General features: G+C 46.9%; 2 protein-coding genes across 10 annotated transcripts; both read left to right on the forward strand.

Moving 5' to 3' along the window:
• Positions 1 to 8,543: 8,543 nt before the first annotated feature.
• On the forward strand, positions 8,544 to 11,086 carry LOC119355302 (esterase AGAP003155-like). The gene is made up of 6 exons (XM_037622090.1): positions 8,544 to 8,874; positions 9,050 to 9,148; positions 9,238 to 9,279; positions 9,422 to 9,551; positions 10,164 to 10,268; positions 10,646 to 11,086. The coding sequence occupies exons 1-6, from the start codon at positions 8,644 to 8,646 to the stop codon at positions 10,777 to 10,779; spliced, it is 741 nt and encodes a 246-aa protein (XP_037477987.1). The 5' UTR covers positions 8,544 to 8,643; the 3' UTR covers positions 10,780 to 11,086.
• Positions 11,087 to 11,961: 875 nt separating this feature from the next.
• On the forward strand, positions 11,962 to 14,303 carry LOC119355303 (esterase C25G4.2-like). Of its 9 annotated transcripts, none has more exons than XR_005171532.1 (7): positions 11,971 to 12,532; positions 12,649 to 12,747; positions 12,853 to 12,894; positions 13,022 to 13,151; positions 13,249 to 13,621; positions 13,778 to 13,856; positions 13,950 to 14,303. XR_005171532.1 is itself a non-coding variant. In XM_037622092.1 (6 exons), exons 1-6 carry the CDS (start codon positions 12,140 to 12,142, stop codon positions 13,561 to 13,563), a joined length of 834 nt encoding a protein of 277 aa, XP_037477989.1. In that variant the 5' UTR covers positions 11,980 to 12,139; the 3' UTR covers positions 13,564 to 14,303. The 9 variants fall into 9 exon arrangements, 3 of the variants coding, with proteins under 3 accessions (XP_037477990.1, XP_037477988.1, XP_037477989.1); XR_005171533.1 differs by having other exon boundaries at positions 11,978 to 12,532; positions 13,249 to 13,350; positions 13,496 to 13,621; positions 13,778 to 14,303; XR_005171534.1 differs by having other exon boundaries at positions 11,963 to 12,532; positions 13,229 to 13,350; positions 13,496 to 14,303.
• Positions 14,304 to 14,522: the final 219 nt, after the last annotated feature.

Genomic DNA, 14,522 nt, shown 5'->3' on the forward strand with positions numbered 1-14,522 from the left:
TAACATAGATGGGCGGACGCTCTTCCTAGGTATGGGGTCAAACTCGGATGTTTTAGTTTTTATGCACAACATATATCCAGCTTGAACTTTAGCATCTATATTCATTCTCCAAAACTATTGAAGGGTGATACTAGTTAGACGATCAAATTTTGTGCCACACTTGAGGCGGCATTGCTACACTTTTATGAAACCGATCTTGTCACAACCGTGGCCACACACCAAACAACGGTTAACTCGGTTAAACTTATCTAATTTGCGATACGATATAGTGCGGCAAACTTAGTATACCAACTAAACACGCCCTAATATGCGAAAACTGGCGGCAGCGGAAGCGTGAGACCGGAGTGACCGATCTGAGGTTGCACTGGACTTGCAATCCGATTTGGATAATGGGGTGATGAGCTTATTCTTTTCCATGTGTACGCATGGGCAGGGCTGCTTTAATTTGCCTTGTAGCGAATCTGTCAAGAAGTTGGACATTAGCACCATATCAGAAGTTCAACACCAGATGTCACATCCTATCAGTCCTTGAAGTATTCCATCAAACGGGCATGGGGGAAGCCACGCAAAAGAGAGAAAAAGAAAGACGGCATGGGGGGAGGATTCGATGGATGCCGTGTTGAGGCATGAAAGCCGACGTGGTTGGCCGCGGGTTGCCATCCGTCAGGGCCGAGGTGCAGCATGACAGGATGATGCATCCATCCGCGACGGATCAAGCAGCAAGCTAGCGATCGATGCCCGTGCGACCCGGCGGAGAGGCGCACGTAGTAGTAGGCCTACTTACGTACATCTAGATACATTCTTTTTTTATTCATTTTGATGACAAGTATTTCCGGACGGAAGAAGTAAGTTGGTGGTACTATATCGGTATATGGTTGTCCTGGTGTCCCACGCGACAAAAGGAACGCGCTGGCGCCGCAGTGCAGCGGACCCGTTCGGTTGGGCCAGATGAGGTGATCCACCGTGCGCTTCTCCGATGTTTCCCGCCGATCATTTCGATCGGGAAAATCATTCCGTTTCCGCGTCGGTCGCGAGAACAGGGCGATCGCGAGATGATCTATGATCGATCAATTTATGGAGCAGTGCGAAGGTGAGGTGTGTGCGGCTAGGTGGCGTCCGGGTCACGCCCCGATCGGTTTCGGACGCCGAGAGAATGACCTGTCGATCGGTCCTGGTCTCCGCAGGACGTGCACGTACAGGTCCGAAGGTCCCAGCAGGCTAATGCAAACAAACCTATGACGCGTCCAGTTAGACCATTGTGATCGTACGGAAGATGGGCGGCCAACTACTGCCTCCTCCGTTCCGAATTACTTGCGCAAGTATGGATGTATCTAGATGTATTTTAGTTCTAGATACATCCATTTTCGCGACGAGTAATTTGAAACGGAGGGAGTACCAATTAGGTAGACGCACGCGTTGATTCGTGAGTGGATGCATCCTAGTAGGAGTACACGACGTGAGAAGCTTTGGTTGCTTGCGGTTATATGTGTGCAGAAGTTGAGCATGTTGTGGCGGAGCTTCAACATACTCCCTACGTAAACTAATATCAGAGCGTTTACATCATTAAAGTAGTGACCTAAATGTTTTTATATTAGTTTACAGAGGGAGTACGAGATTTGTAGAGGGACCTAAACAAGTTTTGAATAGAAATTGAGAATGCTGATCTTGATAGAGTATAATGCCAAATTCAGCCAAGAATAGTCTAAATATAAAACTCGGCCACCGTGAGCACGAGTAAGAATTGTAATTCCTGCAAAAGTCATCGAACCGTGATCCCAGCTTGACAAGATATAGCTTCCCTAAAATATGAAAAGAACTTGCGAAGATAGCAAGATGGATCATGTCGCCCAAGTTTGTACACTAGTTTGGACGAGGCCGATATGGGCCGGTTGTTGGCTAGGATGATGGATGGAGTGGGAGTGTAGGTCGCGAACAGTCGAATGGGATTTAGTTCCCTGCGAAAAATATAAGACGGGCTTTCTCAGGAAACAGAAGAAATTTATAATGGTGAAAGTGTTATAGAGATCAAATGCACCCGCCATGGACAATACAAAAAAAAAAGTAAAACAACAACAAGATTTGATTTTTTTGGCATCAAACATTGTTGAATCTTCGACAGTCGTGGAAATTTCTGTGACGAAAAAAACATTCATAATGCCCTTGAAAAATGAAATAAAACAAGTGTTACAAAATGCTTTCAAAAGGAGTCTTTTTGGAGCATTGATGTTGATTGTTTTTTCTTCACGAAAATTTGCACGCATGTACAACATTCAGCAATTTCTATTGCCAAACAATACCAGGTTGCTTGAATTTATTTACTGTTTTCTATTTTACTATTCACAATTGTGCTGGATTAGAAACTCCATCTCTAGTATAATGGGCATAAGGCTGCAGGCAACAGAAGCTCTTTCTGTCGCTGTTAGTTCTGGTGTGGACCTACTTCATGTTCAGTCGAGGAAAAAAATCTGATGTGAGCACATGCTCGTAAGTAATAACACTCATATACGTGTATGTTCTAAAAAAACCAGCTATCTTTTTTATTTGAAAAATTCATTATATCAAAAGATTTTCATGGATGTTTTTTTGCAAAATTAGAACCATGGATTAGATTAAAAATGCAAATTTTAAAAATGTTGGCATATTTTTTAAATGTCTGGAATTGAAATAAAGCAGCCCTGGAAGCTCCAAATTTAGGGAGCTTTGTTTCAGAGTAAAAATAAAGTTAACACATTTAAAAATGTTCACAAATGTTAAAAATATTCTCGAATGTAACACTCTTATAGAAGGCTCCCCTAGCAGCCCCCACAGCTCCTGATGCACATCTCCAAATCTAGGGAGCTTGGTATTTAAATAGACTTACGATGCAAAAAATAGATGGTGCAAAAGTTTAAAAAAGTGTTTATAAAAATTTAAAAATGTTTGTACCATTTTTAAAAATGGTCATGCCATTTGAAAAATGTTCGCGTGTTTGAAACTGTTCATGGAAATTTTAGGAAATGTCCATGAAATGTAAAAGTTTTGTTCGTTTAATTTCTGATGAAAAAATGTTCATGACATATAAAATGAACATCGTATATTTAAAAAAATATTCTAAATATATTTAAAAATTGTTCATTGTGTACTAAAAACTTAATTTATATTTTAAAAATATACAAACATTTAATTAGAAAATGTTCAAAGACTATTCAAAAAATCCCAAGTGTATTCAAGAAATGTTCAACTTTTTTTACAAATAAGTGTATTCAAGAAATGTTTAACTGTTATTTAAGAAAAACTCTGGTGTAATCAAGAAATGTTCGTCATGTATTTAGAAATTTACGATTGTGTGTTTAGAAATGGGAAAAGAAAGTCACATGAAAAAGAAAATGGAAAAAATAAAAAAGTATTAAACATATAACCATTAAAATAGACTAAAAATCAGACCGAACATTTCCAAAACCAGGCTCAAGGTTCCAAAAACCGCATGAAACTGGCGAGTTGTCCGCTATTGAGCAATGACCCATGTCGCATCGCCAAAGGCGAGTGCTGTGTGTGCCTCACAGTTGGCGAGACATACTAGCATTTGCGGCAACGGGATGCCTAGGAGAGCCTAGGATTCGTCTTCCCTCTTTTCTGTTGCAGGTACCGTTGCTTCCGCTGCACCAGATGTCCGATTCTCGTGTCCAATCTTGAATGCTTACGATCGGGTAGCAGCTAAGAGCATCTCTAGACTCTAGCCGTTGGCCTTTCAGGCGGCGATTTTACGCGCCTCCTGGGACGAGTCGGCGCTTAAATCGGCGCGGGACCGAGCGGATTCCCAGCCGCTCGCCCCAGGGTCACCCCGGATGCGTTTTTTTTTTTATTTTTAAAAAAACTGAATTCGGCGAAGTACGGCAAAGTTCATTTAAAATTCGGCAAACTTGATATTCATATTAAACATGTTTGGCGTTTTACATAATTAATTAAAAAAACTAATCTATGGGGTGAAGAACTCGATCAGCGCGGCGAAGTCGCCGACGTCGTCGCCGTCCTCGTTGGCGGCGGCGGCCTTCTCCTACTTGGTGGCGCGGCCGCCCCTGTTGGACCCCTGCCCGACGTCTTCATGGCGGACAGGCGGTGGCAGCACGTCGCCGTCGTCGTCGTCGTCGCTGTCCTCGAGGACGACGATGCCTCCCTTGTCCATGCCACGGCGACGAGCTCCGAACCGCGCGAGGGCGGCGCACTGGCGCTCCTTCTGCGCCTGCAGCCAATCGCCACGCGCCCATTTGAGGGCCGCCTCATCGTCGAGCGCCTTCTCCTTGACGCCGCCGGCGAGCCCGGGCTCCGTCTTCACGACGGGAAGCCCTGGCTCTGTCTTCGGCTTGACGAGTCGGGGAGGGGCCGAGGACGAGGCGCGGCCGCCGCCTTCGTTGATGACGATGCCGGTCGGGCGGGTGCGCCGGCCGAGCGGGGTCTCCATTGCGGGCTCGGCCTTGATGCCGAACACCGCCGGAGAACCGGAGGAGTGGGAGGAGGAGTGGGAGGAGGAACGGGACGAGGACGATGAGCCGGAGATGAACCTCCTTGGCATCCATTGCCCGGCGCCGCGGCGGGGCACCGGAGCGGTGGCCGACCCTCGAGGGTATGTGAGCGGTGGGTTGTTGCCGCCCTCGAGGTACACGAGAACCTCGCGGAGTGTCCGGCCGGGGACGGACCACCACAGCCGTCGCCCCTCGCTGTTCCACCGGTCGCCCGCCACCACCGGCGCCCCGTTGATTGAGGCGAAGCGTTGCTCTTGACGGCGCTGGAAGTACGCCGCCCACGCATCGTGGTTGTCGGCGGCGTACTGCGGGGAGGTGCGCTGCTCCTCGGTCAGCGACGGCCGAACGCGGTCGACCTCGCCGGCGAAGTGATCGGGGCGTGCGACGACGTCCGGCAGGGGGGATGGGGACGCCTCCGGCGCCGAGCCTCCATCCTGTCAACCCAGCGGGCATGTCTGGAGGCGCCGAAATGTTAGCCTCGAACAGTAGGTACGCCTCCCACGTCTGCAGCGAGCGGCGGCCAAAGCCGTTGGCCGCCGCTCCGTCACCGGGGAACCGCTCGCACATTATCGTGGATGGGCTGGGAGAGAGGAGAGGTTCGTCGGCGGCGGAGAGAGAGAGAGGTTCGGCGGCGCTAGAGAGAGACAGGGAGCACAACGTCTGTGGCCAACGACGAGGGTGGGGCGACGTTTTTTATAGCTGACGGGGAGGCGTGTGTATGCGGGGCGGGGAGTGAGGCGGCGCCGCGCCGCCCGTGAAGAGCCGCCCCGTGAGGAATCAATGGAAGGCTAACCGGCGACAGCCTTGGCATTGATTCCCCGCGGGAAACTGAGGCGTTCGCGGAACGACGAGGCGAGTGTCGCTAACTCAGCGGGCCCGCGGCTTTTTCGCGTCAAAAACCGCGCCCCCAGTGCGCCGGGTTCGGTCTGGATCCGCCGGCGCCAATTTCAGCCTGAGCCGGCGAAAATTGGGCTTCTGGGGACGCGACTGGGCCAATTTTTATGCGCCGGCGCAAAAAAGTCGTTTGGAGAAGGCGTCTTGGGGGCTCGACTGAAGATGCTCTGAGGATCACTTTTGGAGGGTTGGCAGCATTGAAGCGCACGAGGGATGGATTTACCTGCAGCTACAGATGGTTAGATGGGTGATGCGAATCAACCTGTGGTTGAGTTGGTTAGGTGGATAGTGGTATCCTAACCCACCAGGGTTCAAATCCTGGTGCTCGCATTATTCCTGGATTTATTTCAGGATTTCCGGCGATGCGTTTTCAGTGGAAGTAGACGTTTCCGTCGACGACGAGGCGCCTACGGTGACTTCGTAAATCTCAAGATGATATGCCGGCTCAGTCTCTCGGAGGTGCTCATAGGGGTAGGGTGTGCGTGTGTGCGTTCATAGGGATGAGTGTATGCGCGTGTATATGAGCGCTTGTGTCTGTACTGATGCTAAAAAAAAGATGGTTAGATGGATGATGGTCACTGCTGTCAAAAAAAAAGATGGGTGATGGTCGCGTACACATCGGTACAGGCAGGGAGTAAATTAAGTAGGTGTCAGAGACAAACATCACGTTCCAACCGGCAACGGCCATCCACCAAATTAACCAAACACAACTACACTGAAGCGCAGGCAGGGAGGGCCACATAACGAGTCGAGCAATTCAAGCTAACTTACCTGCGCGACGTCGACTTGCATTAACAAAACTATAGGAAAACAAATACCACGCCTGCTCTGAATTACAAGATGTTTTGGATACTTCAGTATGGGCTATATAAAAACTAAAATGAGTAAACAAACACATTAAAATAAAGAGAGTTTCCTTTATTCATTGCTTTGATTCATCCTTGTTATTTCTGTTTCAATGGAATTTTTGTTTATATGTTTCCCCCTATGCAGATGGGTTTTACAATATACTCCCTCTGTCCGAAATTACTTGTCACAAAAATGGTTAGAAATGGATGTATCTAGAACTAAATTATGTCTAGATACATTCATTTATTCGACAAGTATTTCCGAACGGAGGGAGTAACTCTAAATCATATTAGAGCACCTACCTAGGATAACTCAATGAATTACAATCACGCTGAAGAGTATCAGCAGGAAAAGGAGAAACGTATCCTTGGCGCAGTGTCCCGTCGGTGGAGGTCCCTGTCTTGCTGAGGACATCGCGGCCAACACCGAGGATCATATGGTGTTTTAGTCCTGCGAATTTATGTCTTCTAATCCAGCGGGTTGTCGTCCGGTACAATGAAGAAGCGTCGGTACAGCATCTTGGTTGTGTGACCTCACCACAATGCATCAAACGATGTAACATTCTTCTATACTGAGATGGGAGGTTCATGGAGTGCCAAGTAATGGTGCCCTTTAGTTTGAAAAATGTAAAAAACATATTTATAAGTTAAAAAAATGGAGATAAATTCTGTGAAGACTTGTATCTGTTCACTACGGATCCAAGATTTTTTTTAGAAAAAATGTATTTTTTAAGCTGTACAAAAAAACAAATTCCAGCCCAAAAACAAAAAAGGGGTCAATTTGAAATTACACATTTGTCTTTTCTTTGTACGCCACATGTGAAAGTAAAATTTATTAAATTTGGCACATACATAATACACGTGTGTGTGTTTACAAAAAAATATATCATTTTTTGGCGTTGTAGAAAATGTTTTTTTAAACGGGCACCATGGTGCCCGTGCACAACTAGCAATTTTCGCAGGTTCGTGTGGCTATTTTCAAAACGTTAAGTATGGTCCACATTGTGTTAGTTTTTTGGCCACAAGTATGGAGAAAAATTGATATGCAACACAAAATGTTAAGCTATTATGTTGCTCTAAAGTGAGCGATGACGATTTCGGACTAACTAGATGTAACCTTTTGTTTTATGTGAAATATTCTGTTTTTGGTTAGGCCAATATACTGAATTTGATGTACTTCATATGAGTAGTCAATCAAACTAGACACTCGAAAGAGAAAAAAGGATCACGTGGGTGATTGAGAGAATATTGTTTCTCCACCGCATTGTAGGATTACATCATGACCTACCATGCCATGTATTGTTTTGAATTTCATGAAGAAAGAACGAAGCAACTTCTAAATAGAAAGCACAAGATATGTTCTTGTTTTTCCAGTGGACATGATACGTTTTGTTGCCAATCTTCTACACAAATACACCGATGAACATGGGTTCATACACACCCTACTGAATTGTTAAATCTATAAAAAAAAAGTATGCAATTTTTGTTTTAACATACATAGTCCTAGAGGCTTACTCACGATTGGTCATGTCGTCCTTCAACTTTAGAATTAATTCTATTTTCTTTTCAAGGGTTATTATAGCAATTCACATTCCGTGCATAGCGTGGAGGCTATGGAGCAAACTCGAATCTTAGCGGGCACTATTAGGCCAGCTTCGGTTTTTTCTTCTCTTTTATCTCTACCTTTTTTCATGTTTTATTTTCCTTATTGCTTTTATATTTGTGTCCTTTAAAAATATTCACCAATATTTTTCTAAATGGGGAATATATTTTAATTCTTGCACATTTTTTCAAAATCATAAATATTTCATCAAAATCGTGAATATTTTCAAGTTACAAACATTTTAAACATTTGATTTAAAAACCACAAACATTTTAAAAATTATGATCAATTATAAAACGGTGAGTATTTTTTGGAATTCATGATTTTTTTTTAAAATTTAAGAACATTTTTAAAATTCACAAATAATTTTAAAATTCACAATTAATTCCGTTTCAAGCTTTTTTAATTCTCGAGGTTAAGTTTCTGGAATCACGCGCGTCCACGTGCGGCACAAACCACTCGCCGGCCCGTGGGCCCCGCACGCCCAGAGACGTCAGCGTCGACGTACCCACGCAGACACTCGCCTCACGGCTCACGGCTCACCCGCGTCGTGCAGCCACTCGCTCCGCCAACCACACCCCACGACACCGCAAAGCGCAGCGGGCCCCACCCCCCTCCAGGCTCCAGCGTCCACGCGGTCCACGCTCCCACCCAACAGAATAAAAACCGTCGGGCACGCGACGGACGGCCACCAGCGCCCCTTCCCCGAGCGCCGGCCTCCAACAAAAAAAACACACACCAGCCGACGCGTGCACGCAGACGGTCCAGACGCCAGACGCCAGGCTCCAGGCAGACGCGGATGGGCAGCCTCGCCGGCGGGGTCGGGGCCAGGCGGCCGCGGTTCCTGTGCCTGCACGGCTTCCGGACCAGCGGCGAGATCATGCGGAAGCAGGTGGTGGGGAAGTGGCCCGCCGAGGTCACGGCGCGCCTCGACCTCGTCTTCGCCGACGCGCCCTTCCCGGCCGAGGGCAAGTCCGACGTCCACGGCATCTTCGACCCGCCCTACTACGAGTGGTTCCAGTTCGACAAGGTCCGCCCGCCTCCCTCCACCTTCCCTTCCTCCCATGTCCCCATTGCCTCATCGATCTGTTCTTCCCAATCTCTCTCGTGCGTCCAAGTTCGGCCCCAGAATGTCGGCCCTGCGGATCTGAGTTTATTTTTTACCCCCGTTATATTCATGGAGCTTTTTTGCGCTTTGAAAACAGGGATTCACGGAGTACAGGAATTTCGACAAATGCCTGGCTTACATCGAGGAGCTCATGATCAAAGAAGGGCCCTTTGATGGACTAATGGGTTTCTCCCAGGTAACAAGACTGGGATCACCTCTTCCCTAAACATATTTGTTGTCACTAAATTGTCAATTAACGAGTGCAAATTGTCATGGTAATACCAGGGCTCGATTCTATCTGGCGCACTTCCGGGGCTCCAAGAACAAGTAAGCTGATGGATTATGATAGCCTTACCACATCAACTCCAGTTCGACTGTTCCACTAGTAGTTCTTCCTAAGATAGAGTATGCTGAATTGCTGCTGGAGCTGCAACTTTATTTAGCTCACCGTTCTGTGTTTTGGTGGCAGGGATTGGCCTTGACTAGAGTTCCTAAGATCAAGTACCTCATAATCATAGGCGGCGCCAAGTTCCGCTCACCCGCAATAGCCGATAAGGCCTACGCCAACATGATCAAAATCCCCTCGCTTCACTTCCTCGGTAGTACTTCCATATGTTCTTCACAGACCTGTTCTTTACAGTTGCCATGCTGGTTGGTTGTTGGCTAGCGTATCTTCCCAGCTGCTTCCTTGGCGGTGTGTGCGGATGGCTGTCTCCTTATCATATTTATTTTCCAGCCGGCATGTATACCTCATGTGCAGTTATGTTCCAGTGTTTATTATGTGATTAGGATATGTACTTAAAGTACTCACACCAACTGTGTGATTCTTTTGTATCATGCTTACAATTTTTTTTTCCAAAGGCTTTATGCATCCTAACGACAGTACTCATGAAAAAACCTCCAAGAGCTCGATATATTCTAATGATGGTGCACAGCATATTTTTAGGGGATAATTTACAGAGGAAGGATATACCATAGGATCATCCATGACATAGTTTACACTCTGAACAATCTATATTGTGTGTGTGTGAGATCAAGCTTTAACATATTATCTGATGACACCATTTTTGGGGGTATTTTAGTCGATAGTCAAATTCTCATGTCATTCCATGTTGAGTGTTTATTTTGTAAGATTTTAAGCCTTCTTAGGTCAACTGAGTAGCGAGCAAGTAACACGGGACCATTAACACACCGGTTTATTTCATGTGCAGGCGACAATGACTTCCTTAAACCCCATGGTGAACAGCTCATAGAGTCATTTGTGGATCCATTCATTATACGTCACCCAAAGGGCCACACGGTCCCAAGGCTCGTTGGTAAGCTCTCATATTTCCATTTGCCAAAGCTCCTCTGAACGGCGTAAATTTAGGCAGTGAATATCGATCCAGTTGTAGTGCTAGTTTTGATATTAAAAGAGTTCAGAAGAGATCAGTAGGTAAACTGTGAACATCAGATATTTGTGATTGGAGGCCACGGGATCACAAACTATAGCTGGAAAATAAACTGCAGTATTGCTCTTTCCATCTAATTCAGAGTTTGATATGTGAACCTGCTGAACATATTTCTGGATGGAAGAAATTTAAATAGCTCGTAGGGTTTAAGCGACCTGTCAGTTTCTTGGTTCACCGTTCTGCATCGATATGAACGCCCTATAAACTTTCTGATGTAAAATCACGCTTGTTGTTTTATGCAGATGAGACGAGTTTGGAAGTCATGTCCCGTTTCCTTGACAAGATGGAAAAGGAGATATCTGAACTTCCATCCGTCAAGGCTGAGGCCGAGGCTGAAGCAGCCGCTGATGTTGACGAAAAAGAAGTGTGCATCTGATACCACCTCAAGGATTAGTGCCTGAATACACATCAAATCAGTATATAGGCAAATCACACGGCTGTGACCTCCTTAGTTTTGTGTTGTTGCAAGTGTGTGATTATTTATTACTCCCTCCATTCCTAAATATTTGTCTTTGTGGAGATTTCAATAAGTGACTACATACGTAGCAAAATGAGTGAATCTACACTCTAAAATATGTTTATATACATCCGTATGTGGTAGCCATTTAAAATATCTAGAAAAACAAATATTTAAAAACGGAGGGAGTACTCAATAATGATAGCTATCGTCTAGCTTTTTGCCACTACTCCTTCACGTCCTATGGACCTAGTATATTTTCTCGTGTTGATACTGTATCTCTACAGTACTCTATTAACAAATAGGGCATTGCTACGCTGATATTTACATATTATCCGCCGCCCCGATGATCGTTGGATGGCCGAGCTGATAGCCGTCTGATGTAGTGTCCGCGCCCTGCATGTCCACTCGTTACTTCCCGCAACTAACACTCTATTACAGAAACAAGACTACATGCCCACTCATTACTTCCTGCAACGAACGCTCTATTACAGAAACAAGACCATATACCCACTCGTTACTCCCCGCAACAAATGCTCTGTTGCAGAAATAAGAGAAATAGCAGGGAGCACCACCATCGCCACATCGGCCAGAAAATGGGAGAAGGGACCTCTGAACCATACCTGCTTGAGTCGTCGCCAGCCACCGTCGATCCCGAGCCAGTCGTCGACGCCACCGTGTTGGATAAGCCCCGGTCGCCCAACGCCTTGCGCCGCCGTGTCTGCCGCCCTCCCAAATCTAGCCGCTCACACTCCCAGCCACGCGAGCCCACACTTCTATGGGATGAAACCCTCCTTCTGTTATCCAGTTGCAGGAAGGGTTGTCCTGAAACAAGAGGTGAGTTGCAGGAAACGAACACGCCTCGAGCAAGACGCGGGAGTGCTCTCGACCGTCTGATAAAGCATAGATCGGATGGCCACGGAGACGGCGGACGGGTGCGCGCAATCAGCCGGTAGAAGGTAAGTTTTTCCCTAACAAATAACATGAGGAGAGAAAAAAATAGAAGTACATGATCCGTGTAAATACATGTCGAATAAGCTAAGCTAAGGAAGAAAGAACACTCTGTACAATTTACAAAAACTGTACAGAAATAAAGAACAGACGGCCCCGGCCAACACTCACCAAAGCCATCTCATCTTATGTGCTTTCCAAGCCAATCAAAAAAATTGAAGCATGCAATCACCCGATTGGCAAACCATACAGAAGCAATAGCGCGGCGCAAGCTACACCATATACGTACAAACCAGAGGAGCGCAGCAGCGATCCAAACTCGAGAGAGATGGCCGCGGCAGCTCACCTCCGTGGTCACGTCGTCTTCAATTCGGCGAGCAACGCCCGGCGTCACACGCAGGCCCCCGCCCCGTCGCTCTCGCGCGGTCGCCTCCCAACGGCTCGAAAGCCGCCCGTGGCTCGCTGCCAGCGCCACGGCGTAGGGGCCTTGGAACTAGACGACGGAGCGGCGAGGCGGCCGGCGCCGCGGTTCCTGTGCCTGCACGGGTTCCGCACCAGCGGGGAGATCATGCGGAGGCAGGTGGCGGACAGGTGGCCCGCCGGCGTCACGTCCCGCCTGGACCTCGCCTTTCCCGACGCGCCCTTCCCCGCCGAGGGCGACTCCCCGGTGCGCGGCGTCTTCGACCCGCCCTACTACGAGTGGTGCCGCTTCGCCGGCGAGGTCAGTCCGGCGGGCCTCCGTCAGAGTCAGACTAGGTAGCGCGTGGTTGACTTTTCAGCTAGACTGACAGACAGGATCACTTCACACCCGGGATCGATCGATCGATCTCGGGACAGGATTTTTTGAAGTACAAGAACTTCGGCGAGTGCTTGGCCGGCATCGAGGAGCTGATGGTGAGACAAGGGCCGTTCGACGGACTGTTCGGCTTCTCTCAGGTGGTAAACTACTTCAAATCGATCTTCGTTTCAGACATCAATCATCATATTCATACTACACCGATGAACTGATGAGTACTACTGTGATGTGATCATCATATTCAGGGCGCCCTCCTGTCGGCCGCGCTTGTTGGGCTCCAGCAACAAGTGAGTTGTTAATCGTCCTCCTCGTCTCCTGCAGTTCATGCTACTTGCTGGATCCACTGCTATCTGTCAATGCGTAGTTGCGGCTTAATCGACCTGAACATTCTGTTCTTGTGTTCTTCTATGGCAGGGGCTGGCCTTGAACAGGGTTCCTAGGGTGAAGTACGTTATGATCATATCCGGTGCGAAGATCCAGTCCCCGGCATTGGCCGCCAAGGCGTACGCCAACAAGATCAACTGCGCTTCGCTTCATTTCATTGGTAACTGCCATGTTATTATCATCTTAGCAATTGTCAGCAGAAGTGAACAACTGCAAATCTGCAATATATGGCTGAAGTTGCAGTTATTTGCGGGCAGGCGACGGTGACTTCGTGAAAGCCCACGGCGAGGAGCTGGCGGACTCGTTCGTGGATCCGCTTGTCATACGCCACCCGGCCGGGCACACGGTCCCCAGACTCGGTAAGCGCGCCTGGCCCGTAGATTTGGAAGAGAGCATTTGGGTTCATGGCCGAACGGGACCGGAACGTTCAGAAAGAGCAAGGGGAGGTTATTGACTGAGTTTTGCTGGTTTACATTTTGTTTTCTGTGTGCTCGACATTTGCAGACGAGAAGGGCCTCCAGGCGATGCTCAGCTACCTTGACAAGATCGAAAGGGATCTGGCGAGAGATTAATCAATTGTGCTGACCGCCACTCTGTTTCATGAGTTTATGGCATAGCAGACTAGTAGTAGTAACATCTACTCCCTCTGTTCCTAAATATTACTAATCTTTTAGAGATTTTTATATGAACTACATATGGATGTATATAGGGGTATTTTAGATGTAAATTCATCCATTTCGCTCCAATGTAGTTCATATTAGAATCGCTAATAAGACCTATATTTAGGAGCGGAGGAAGTAACATGGATGACTGACATTTGAAGACCACGATAACCGTTTAACACAAGGCTGCAGAAATGTATTAGGTTGTTACCATTTCCATTCCTATGAATAAGAAGCGGTCGCATTTTGAGATTTAACTAAATAGTGGAGATCGTGAAAGCCATTTCATTTGGCAGGGGACAGTTCTGAAGATCAAGAAGGTGTTGGGATAGGCGTATGCAAGGGGGCTAGGAGGATCTGCTTGAGCTCTATTCTTTTGCGTGCTCTGGGTGTGTGAGCTCAAATATGAACTTCCGGTTTTTGCTTAGGCCTAGCAGAGCTGTGTTTCAAGCTTCCTGCGTGTAGTTGTTGTCTGTCTGCCTCATATGTTCCCAGGCTTTCTTTTTCTTTTTGCCATTTCCACTCTTTAGTTTCATGTAATAGATGAAAATCGATGAGGAGGCTCATTGTTTCAAAAGAAATTTGGCGCAAGACAATGTTCTTATCTATAATTGTGTAACTCAAAACGTCGATATTTGTTTAACTCAAAACCGGATAATACAATGCTCTAGTCTTGAGATGTGCGTGTGTATAGTGGCGTGCATGTGTGCGTGTGCTTGGTGATTCTAAAAAGTTATGAACAATATGAATTACCTCCTTAGATTGAATCACTATTCAAACAATCAAGCAGTTTTTTTTAATTTTATAACATTTTCTTGAGCATTCTTTTGGGGCATTAAATCAATCCCCGCCGCCATTGACTACCCAAT

The sequence above is a fragment of the Triticum dicoccoides genome, chromosome 2A (assembly GCF_002162155.2).
Source record: "Triticum dicoccoides isolate Atlit2015 ecotype Zavitan chromosome 2A, WEW_v2.0, whole genome shotgun sequence".
Taxonomy (NCBI): domain Eukaryota; kingdom Viridiplantae; phylum Streptophyta; class Magnoliopsida; order Poales; family Poaceae; genus Triticum; species Triticum dicoccoides.

What these genes read in the sequence shown, in the direction of transcription:
- LOC119355303 (XM_037622091.1), top strand. Translation starts at nt 12,140, where the DNA reads ATGGCCGCGGCAGCTCACCTCCGTGGTCACGTCGTCTTCAATTCGGCG. An exon ending in GGTGCCGCTTCGCCGGCGAG is followed by an intron (nt 12,533 to 12,648) that starts GTCAGTCCGGCG and finishes ATCTCGGGACAG; the next exon opens with GATTTTTTGAAGTACAAGAA. An exon ending in TTGTTGGGCTCCAGCAACAA is followed by an intron (nt 12,895 to 13,021) that starts GTGAGTTGTTAA and finishes CTTCTATGGCAG; the next exon opens with GGGCTGGCCTTGAACAGGGT.
- LOC119355302 (XM_037622090.1), top strand. Translation starts at nt 8,644, where the DNA reads ATGGGCAGCCTCGCCGGCGGGGTCGGGGCCAGGCGGCCGCGGTTCCTG. An exon ending in AGTGGTTCCAGTTCGACAAG is followed by an intron (nt 8,875 to 9,049) that starts GTCCGCCCGCCT and finishes CTTTGAAAACAG; the next exon opens with GGATTCACGGAGTACAGGAA. An exon ending in CCCCTCGCTTCACTTCCTCG is followed by an intron (nt 9,552 to 10,163) that starts GTAGTACTTCCA and finishes TTTCATGTGCAG; the next exon opens with GCGACAATGACTTCCTTAAA.